This window comes from Triticum dicoccoides, chromosome 2B (assembly GCF_002162155.2).
Source record: "Triticum dicoccoides isolate Atlit2015 ecotype Zavitan chromosome 2B, WEW_v2.0, whole genome shotgun sequence".
Lineage (NCBI taxonomy): Eukaryota > Viridiplantae > Streptophyta > Magnoliopsida > Poales > Poaceae > Triticum > Triticum dicoccoides.
In genome coordinates this window covers 12,041,972-12,051,459 of record NC_041383.1, presented here as the reverse complement: position 1 = coordinate 12,051,459, position 9,488 = coordinate 12,041,972, and the positions used below count along the sequence as shown (strand labels likewise).

General features: G+C 43.9%; 2 protein-coding genes across 2 annotated transcripts in view; both read right to left on the bottom strand.

Moving 5' to 3' along the window:
• Positions 1-2,193: 2,193 nt before the first annotated feature.
• LOC119360201 lies at positions 2,194-3,684 on the bottom strand. The gene has a single exon (XM_037625949.1). The coding sequence runs from the start codon at positions 3,682-3,684 to the stop codon at positions 2,194-2,196; it is 1,491 nt and encodes a 496-aa protein (XP_037481846.1).
• A 4,551-nt stretch (positions 3,685-8,235) lies between these two features.
• LOC119361740 (probable apyrase 3) overlaps positions 8,236-9,488 on the bottom strand; it is a 4,756-nt gene continuing 3,503 nt past the window's right edge. The window contains exons 6-9 of the mRNA XM_037626882.1: positions 9,261-9,352; positions 8,947-9,161; positions 8,675-8,864; positions 8,236-8,540 (exon numbers count right to left, since the gene is read on the bottom strand). Coding sequence (XP_037482779.1) covers positions 8,410-8,540; positions 8,675-8,864; positions 8,947-9,161; positions 9,261-9,352 — 628 coding nt within the window. The 3' untranslated portion in view covers positions 8,236-8,409. The remainder of the gene's footprint in view (positions 8,541-8,674; positions 8,865-8,946; positions 9,162-9,260; positions 9,353-9,488) is intronic.

The window sequence follows — 9,488 nt, the reverse complement described above, 5'->3', positions numbered from 1 at the left end:
TTAATCCCCTCGGCTGTAAAATAGGATATCTAGCCCCCTAAACTTTACAAATCCGGACAAATCACCCCCAAGTCTATTTTAGGTGGTTTCTCAAAACAGGTTTTTATCCCGCTTTATAAATGAAGCAATCAACCGTTCTAACATCGAGTCGCAACATACCGACATAGATAGTCTGTTGCGGCCACATCACAAGCACGCCCAGAAAACATAAGAGAAAGCATAAACAAGATCACCAAGTGGCCAGCCCATCAAGTGGACGCCGGCAAAGCTAGTCCACGCGCCGAGGCCTGCAGCGCATCCAGCATCCGTGCTTGGTGCACCTGGTCCTGTTGCCTAGCCAGCTGGGGTCAATGCTACAAGAATGCAACAGGTGGGGTGGGGCCCCATGTGTTGACTACACATGGGGCCGCCCATACTAGTGTTGTCATGGAGCGGTCTTGTCTAGAGTACATAGGTTGTATTCTATTACTCTGTACTTAGTATAAAACCAATGAAACGCTCTCAGTAGAGAGTAGCAAAAAGAGAGAAAGCCTCCCAGACCATATCTCAGACACATTGCTCCTCCTCAATTACTCGGACACCGAGGTTCTTCCACAAGCTCATTCCGGCGGCCGGCAGAAAGATTGGGTTGGGCTAACAACCGCCACCAACTTCTGTGAAGATAGTGCTAGACATTAGTACGTTAAAACAGAAAACAAATAGTGGTAAACAAATATTCCATGATTGATCTAGCCATCACAGTCAATTTGTTTCTAAAATTCCCGTGATTTTGTTGACATATTAGATAATGGTTACATTGTTCCCAAGTAAAAGAGACTTTGTGTAATCCAGTAACACAATTGGGGCGGGGGATATCAACTCCCTTTGATAGCTCTGTGCTAGTTGACATGTAAACATCACATGCATCATGGTTTTGTTTCTTCACCTGCCACACCAGGGATTCGTTATGTGTTGATTAAAAATTAGCTCGGTGACATGCCCACGAATAGTACTGCACACACACCTATCAATCATTATCTGCTTACATTCACACCCTTCTCGATTGTGCAACTGATCCTTCTGTTCTACTCCCTTCGTTCGGAATTACCTGTCACAAAAATGAATGTATCTACAACCAAAATACATCTAGATACATTCATTTCTTCGACGAATAATTCCGAACCGAGGGAGTAACATGTTTACCACTCTTTGTGATGATGTCTAGCACTATCTTTTTGGCTGGAAGCTGCTCTGGACTTCAATTTGATACTGTCGGGCCAAAGGTCTTGGCAAAACAGTGCCGGTTCCACACTGTTTGCTATGGCTGTTGTCTAAAAACTCAATTTCTGGGTAATATGTGTTTCATCTGTATTTCAGTTTCAACCAGCAGCTGCATAAAAACAGTACACAGAGAGAAATGATGTTCAGCTGAAATAATGCGTGTCCACGACCATGATTCCCATTATCTTTGGGTAAGCCTAGCTAAAAAGGAATTTATCAGCTGTTTATGAGTTATGACCAAGTTGAGCAGAATATTTAATAAGAGTGGTAAGTGCTTATCTTTGAGTATAATAGTGAACTCAACTAATATAGTGATACATTTGCCCACAGTCCAAACGTTCAGAGCTGAATTTATGTAATTTGGATTCCTTTTTTTTATCACAAATCATTGCAATAAAAAACTGCAAAAATGTACAGTATAATTTGGTCACTTCAACATTGCTCCTAGCTAGAATGTCAACGAGCATTATGTCTGTCTCTATTCTTCACAAGAAAGTAAGGAACCACAGGTGAGTGAGAAATGGTGTTGGAATTAAAGGCTGGTGCTGTGGTGCACTAGCCTCGCCGATGATAACGTTCTTCGAAATTGTCCTTGGTACCTGTTTTAGTTTATCAAATTTTATTAGAAAATTACTGCTTTTGTGGGAGGTACTGGCCTGGCAAGGGTGCTGGCGCCCAACAGACTTAATCTGATCTTTAACTGTAAGCCACCTTACTGAGAATAGCCCAGTAGGTAATGCCACTGTAAATGATGTTATTCATTATCTAAGAAGAAAATGTGCTGGTTTGTTGGATATGATAAAACATACAAGTCTATTGTACAGTAATTGAGATATGTGATACATTTAGTTCAATAGTAATACATAAACACAACCGTTTGTCATGTGTCGGAAATACAACAAGAGTTACATTACACAGAGTTCTGAAACAAAATTAGATTGACACTCCTCGTCGCTTCCTCCTTGGCAAGGCACTACCTTCCAACTTGCTACCTTCATATGTTTCCGGAGCATGACTTGTAACATAATGAGTGAATGATTTATGAGGCGCTATCCTTGATTTCCATGCAATTAAGGTGAAGTCTCCTTCTGGTCTGATACTAGGATTTGCTAGAAGTTCCGCTAATGCAACACTTGGTGGTTCCTCCTTGATTGAAACATTAACTAGTGGTTCCCCCAATGTCATGCTAAGTGGATGCAAAGCAAAGTCAGAAATGTCCACTAGATGGCCTTGTTCTATAAGAATGCCTGGGTGCACACCATATATAGAGAGGTTCCTTTTAAAGTATCTTATACCCTTGTTCAATACGCTATGCCAAAACTGAACATGGAGATTCCTTCTCAGGACATCCGCGAACACATTTATTTCGACGAGTGAACCTCGCACATCGTGCACCACCTTGACAAATTCATCTGCTATTTGTACTAGCTGTGGATGTTCCGCGGGGTCTACGCTCCCGAATGCCATTGCCTTGAAAAGGTACCTCATCTCATCATAAGATAGAACCTTAAGGAAAATTGGTTTCACTGATCCAAACCGGGCTAATATTTTAAGTTTACTTATGATTATGATCTTACTCCCTCTGTCCATGCTTATGAGAAACGATTGAAACTTTTTCCAGTCATCATCGCAGACATCAGAAGCAAACTCAATAACAACCAACATTGTCAACCCAAACATGGTCTTTCCATGGTCAAATATTCTCAATAGGCTGTCTCCATTCAAGTGCAAAACAGAAGAGAAGCGTGAACGAACCCTTTCGTCGCCACATGCATGAGCAACCAAAGACTTCTTCCCAACTTTGGCACCACCTATGATAGGAATAACGATCGGTGCATCACCAGGAGGGTTTTGCTGCAACAAGAAGCTCAAAAGATATTGTTTTTCAGCGTGTCGGCCGAACATGAAGTTGTCGGTGTAAAGATAAATGTCGTATGGCCTGCGAGACATGCGCTCGCATCCACCCAGAAGCACGACAAATTCTGCCATATTAGCAACAGCGACTTCTAATCTTTCCAAGGCACCATATGGCTCATGGCGCATGGCCTTGCCATCTTTCCGAGTTATTGTTCGAGAGCGCTTGAAAGGAATGGTGAAATATAAGCTGCTGCTAGATGTGTCGTTGATGCTAACCTCGTCGAAGCCTGCACTGTCTTGAAGGGTATGGTACCTCAAGGTATCCATCACGCTGTATCCTCTATACATGGCCTCTGAGAGCATCTTGAGCTGCATCAACATCCCAGAGTTGGTTATGTATCGTGTGTCCACCTCCTCGACGATGGTGCAAGCTCTCATCAGAAGATGCTGCAACCTCTCCACCATCTTCTCTGACTGTGTATGGCTAGAGTAGTGGTACTTGTTCATCAGGAAGGAGATGAACCGGCTTAGGAGTTCGCCTGCAACTGCAGACATGGCAGCCTCCATGGCTGGGATTGATGAGGTCGTTCTGTCCAGACAAATTTAACTGGGCCTCTGCCAAATCTTGCAGAGATTCTTGGCAAAATAGAAAAGTCTCTAGAGATGACTTCGATTTAGACGAGGGTGGCTGACATGTGACAATGACATGCCAACTATCCAAGCAGCATCAAACAGTTGGCAAGCACAGCGACTCTTTCTACAGTAAGTAGGTCCAGATTAGTTATTGCCTTTCGTTGGACTCTTTCTACAGTTATATCTTAAGCGTGAGAATGACAAGCCAACTGCCCAAGAAACATGAAAATATATTTTAAATTTTCACAGACCGACATGTGCATTTAACTTATTTTGGTGTTTGTCTTTCATTGGACTCGTTTTATATTTTATATTTTGAAATATATTCAGTATATGTGCACTCAACTCTAGCATAGTTTGACCGTGGAAACTGATTGGGCTTTTGCAGATGAACTTGAGTGGAGAAAAGCCGAGCGCAACTCAGGAAGGCAACGATGTGTGCCCTTTTTTCTTGGTCAGTGATGATGGGAATCACAAGGCCATGGTTCAGCAATCTTTCAGGGAACATGTATGTAACCTATGTACTCCTTTGGTTGGTTTCTTCAGAACCTAATCAGTCTATGTGGCATATGTTTGTGTTAGTTCTGTATTTAATCGGAGACTGGCACATCTTATGCATTCTACAGGGTTCAGGCTTGACCTGATGTTTATCTCCAATATGGCAAAAACGGAAAAGGAAAATTGTACTCCCTCCGTCCCAAATTAAGTGACTCGACTTTGCACTCACTTTAGTACAATGTTAGTGCAAAGTTGAGTCACTTATTTTGGGACGGAGGAAGTATGACACAACTTGTATGACGACGAAACTAGGAGTTATCTGCGTACATGAAACTGTTTTTGTCCCCCGTAATGGTTGGGATGAGAGCAAAAGCGCTTCACTTGCAGACAAGCTACTAACGGAGGAGTTGCAGGTCGTATCCGGGTGCTATACATGGCAGTCAGTGGACGGGCATGGTATGGCTTCTTTTGGGCTCAGAGACAGAATCTCGTGCACCCCACCATATTTTTTTGTTTGTTTGGACTTTAAGGTCTGAAAATCCTAACAGTGGCATATTCCTGTTCAAAGTGCTAATTTAATCATTTTCAAAATATATCACTATGCATGTTTTTGTTGTACTAAAATCTTATATGGTACGTAGGTTTTTCAGGGTTTTAACAGACTTTAAAAAGGACAAAAAAAATTCGAAGCCCCTTCTCAACCTTCTCCTATTTTGTGTGTGTGCAGGGATCAACATTCCTTCATCAAGAATATTTTTGAATGACCGACAGACGACTCAGATGGTCATGTGTCCTTTGCAAGCATGCACAGTACGTCCCATGATGTGCTTGCTCATGGCATCCTGATGGAGCCGGTGAAGATTAGTGCCGATGGATGCACTATGAAAACCAGTAGGCGCGGAGATATAAGCATGACATTACACTATATTTAAAGTTCTTTGTGAAGCCTTAGCCGTGGTCATAGCCGCACTATAGTCCAATAGGCCGCGGCACTTCGTAGGTGAAACAAAAGAGAGTAATGCCTGTTAATGAGCGCGCACAAGAGCTTGCGAGCTTTAAAAAAGCCGAGCTGAGCAGGGTTTTTCCCTTGTTTTTCGATAAAGGGCATTTCATTGAATTGAGTTATCGAGGTGATACAGTCGCATCAAAAGAACGCCCGGCCTCTGCATAACCAGATGCACACAGCCAACAAATCCAAGGTCCGAAAAAAAAACAGAGCTAAAAAGAATCATAAATCCAGCCTAAGACGTGGCAGATCCTATCCGAAGATCACACCGCCATCCATGGGGGTAGAAAACCTCCCTAGCCGAACGCTCCAGCCGCGTAGACGCCATCATAAAAAGGTCTCTGTCCTCCGGCTTCTGCAGGATAGACCAAGTACGGAGCCATCACGTACATATATGAATAACCTGCATGGGAGATGAAACACATTTATTACTAAAAACCACATTATTCCTGGTAAGCCACAATGCCCAGCATAAGGCAGTCGCCCCCACAAGAATGTGTGCAGAAAATTATTTTTAAATTCCCCTCAACCAGTTACCGAACATATTACGTGCACTTCGTGGGGGGTATAGATTTGAAGCAATCTGAACTATGGCCCAAACTGACCGAGCAAACTTATACTCAAAAAATAAGTGCGTAATAGACTCGTCATGTTGGCAGAAAACACATTTTGTACTATCCTGTCAGTTGCGTCGTCCCAAATTATCTCGAGTTAAGATGACCCCTTTATTTAGAAACCAGAGGAATATCCTCACTCTTAGAGGTATTTTGAGCTTCCACAATTTCCTGTTATCAACCGGAACCTCGCTGTGAACAAGTGCATCGTACATGGACTTGACTGAAAACTTGGCATTTTGATGCAATCTCCATCAAAAAATGTCCGGTTCACCTGACAGCTGAATGACCTCCAATCTATGAGTTTCATTCCATGCTGCCAGTCGAGGTCCAAAAAGATCCCTGCAGAAAGAAATATCTGGGTTTTCTTGTCCCAAAACTTGTTTGATCGTGACAAATTTATGTCTGACAATTCTGTACAAGCTGGGATATTGCACATTGTGAGGGGTGGTACCTAGCCAGGTGTCCTCCCAGAATCGGACCTGCGAACCGTCTCTAACCGAGAACGTTCCAAATTGGAAAAAGAATTCCTTAGCCTTCATCACCCCACTCCAAAAATGTGAATCACCACGTCTCCAATAAACTTGAGAAATGGCTTTGGATCCCACGTACTTGTTACGAATGATTTCCTGCCACACTCCATTCTCAGTGAGTAGTTTGTACACCCATTTACTGAGAAGAGCAATATTTTTAATCTCAAGGTCTTGGATTCCAAGTCCCCCTTGACTTTTAGGTCGACATAATACATTCCACCTAGCCAGTTGATATTTCTTGGTTTCATTATCACTTTGCCAGAAAAAACTGGATCTGAAGTAATCTAGGCGCAGAAGAACCCCATTTGGGAGGTGGAAGAATGACAACATGTATAAAACCATATTACTGAGGATGGAATTGATCAAAATTAACCGACCTCCATAAGACAAGAGTTTGGCCTTCCAACTGGCTAGGCGTTTCTCAAGTCTCTCTTCCACAAATTTCTACTCAGCTATAGTTAAGCGCCGATAGTGTATGGGTATCCCCAGATATTGGGAATTTCCCGAGTTGGCAGCCAAAAATGTCAGCATACTCAGGTGCAGATTCTTCAGCATCGCCGAAGCAAAAAAATGTCAGCATACTCAGGTTTTTCCCTTGTTAGGTTTGTTGAGCTTAACGAGCAAAGTCTTAACAATCCTAGTAGCTCATTAATCCACCCCTAATTGTGTGAGTAAATGATATCGAGGATCTCCGGGTTGCTCTTGCTACCGATTACGGGGAGGAGATCAACAGTTAATTTGCGCACTTCTACTGTAGAGATCGCCGAGTTCAAGGTTACCGAGCAAACTATGTCCATTTAGTGTATCCCTTCATAGATGGCGACCACATTCACAATTTTTGACTTGCCAACAAGCTACCATTGTCAGCTCTAGGTTTTGAATGTCAACGGTGCTTGCAGTGGTAGGTGGCCTCTGACTCCTTGGTTGCGCATGAGTTATGCGCTCCATGTTGGCGACATGCTCATGCATGGTAGGCACAGACAACTCCAATGCATGTCGCTCCTCCTCAGCGGCACGCTCCAAGGCTATGTGTGGCTCCGTGTGGTAGGTCTCAATGCAGTAGAAGATGACGATATTATCCTCGGTTAGCTTGTCGTCCTCCTCAAAGGTTGTGCTTATCTTCCTCGTGGGGAAGAAGCTACGAGTGGGACTCCTCGCATGATGCCTTTGCCTTTGCCATGGCTATCTCTTCAGAGTTGACGTAAATGGAGGCGGAGCTCACGGCCATGCATCGCAGAGTTCATAGAGGGCACGACGAAGCTCATGCAGGGCAGATTGTCAGCGCCGACCCGAGGGCACAGCAGGGTGGCACCTCCAACAGGACAACTGTGTCGGGATCAGCCGCATCATCGTATGCTACTCCAGTTGAGGCGGGTGGGGGTGGGTTCTCGGTGGTGCTAATCGAAGATAAGAAGTGGAGGAGACGGCGAAATTGGAACAGTGCCAGCAGCGGTTGCGCCGCAAAATCTTGGGCATAGCACACAACAAAAAATTAGTTTATGACTGGAATGAACATTTTTTCCCTTCTAGCTAGCAGCTTGAACGGACAGGATAATCAAATCCTTGGATCCTAGAGCCACTCTGCTTACGTAGTGACTCAATTTTAAGAAACAACAAATTAAATCATGGGGAGTCAACCACAGATAGATTGAAGTGTTGATCCACGGATTAAAATGATAACCAACCATTTGTTGGTTTGTTAGGACTTAGGAGGGTACGTACTTGTGGCACCGGTGCACTGTTGGCCAAACCCATATACGTGATAGGTATATGTCTCCTTTAGCTGATCATCATTTCGTTGTAGGCAACATTTCTATCGGTAGGGGGTCGTCTATAGTGACTTTATCAATCTTAAAGCATCGTGACTCAACATATCTGTCGTTTACTCACTATTTCTTAAAAGAAAGAGAATAATAGAAAACACTAGATTTGGGATGGTGTGGCCCATTCATGCATCTTATTGCAAGGGCACGGCCACCTTATTGCGAGGGGTTAGCTAGCAATTAAATCAGGCATCCTGGAGTCGCTTGGTGGGCGACACGGCTTCTATAGCTTCTCCAAGAGGCCACGCGGCTTCGATGAAGTATTCACCATGCTTCACCTTCTCTACCACTGTGATCTCCTTCGTCGGCTCCAAACCTGCACCCACCATATCATATCAGCTAAACCATGTCTAACTAGTTAGCATCACATTGTGATAAAACAACAGCAACTATACTAAAATCCGTCAATTTCATCAAAGAACACTGAATACTAATATATCTACTGCTTACCGAATCCATCCACGAGCAGGGAGTATTGGTAGACGAGGTCCATGCAAAGGTAGGGCACGTCGGTGGCTCGAGCCCTTGGGTACGCAGCCTTTGCTTCCTCCATGCTCAGCGGGCAAATCTTCTCGGCGGCGGCCCTATACGCCGCAGGGGTAGTCTTCCCGCTGGTAGCCTCACTGTGGATCAATCCAACCTGCCTCAGCCAGAGAGAAACATAGCAATCCATCAGTTCTTGTCACAAACATGCGTCCAGATTAAATTAGCCAATGGCTCACCCTTGATGCCATATAGTAGAAACTGGAGGCGGCGTAGAGGTCGGCCTGGCCGGCACCGCCGCCGCCGTTCCACGCGCCATTGAAGGTGCAGTTCTTCGCGTCACAGGGTGCGCTCAGCTTTAGTGCTTTGGTCACATCCACTCTGCACTTGTCATATGCTGCTCCTGTTGGCGATGCTATGGCGTCGTACTTATCTCCGTTGTAGGTGTATTTACCTTCAAGGAGAAATATATATACATCAGATGGAGTTATCCTTGATGAAGAACTTACTCAACCAAATAGGAAGGTGTGCATTCATGTGTAATGTGCATTACCAATGAATCCGCGCAGCATGCAGTAGCTGATATGTCCATTCTTTGCCTTGAAGATCTCTCCTCGAGCAGCCATTGCGCCGTAGTGCAAGTAGCTGAAATGAGAACACCATTAAATTTTCCAGCAGCTCAAATAAGTTACTATTGAGGAATATAGTAGTAGCTTAAATTAAGTAGTCAAATAATATGCAAGCAAAATACCCCCACTATGAACATTAATGGAAGCATTTC

What these genes read in the sequence shown, in the direction of transcription:
- LOC119360201 (XM_037625949.1), bottom strand. Translation starts at nt 3,684, where the DNA reads ATGGAGGCTGCCATGTCTGCAGTTGCAGGCGAACTCCTAAGCCGGTTC.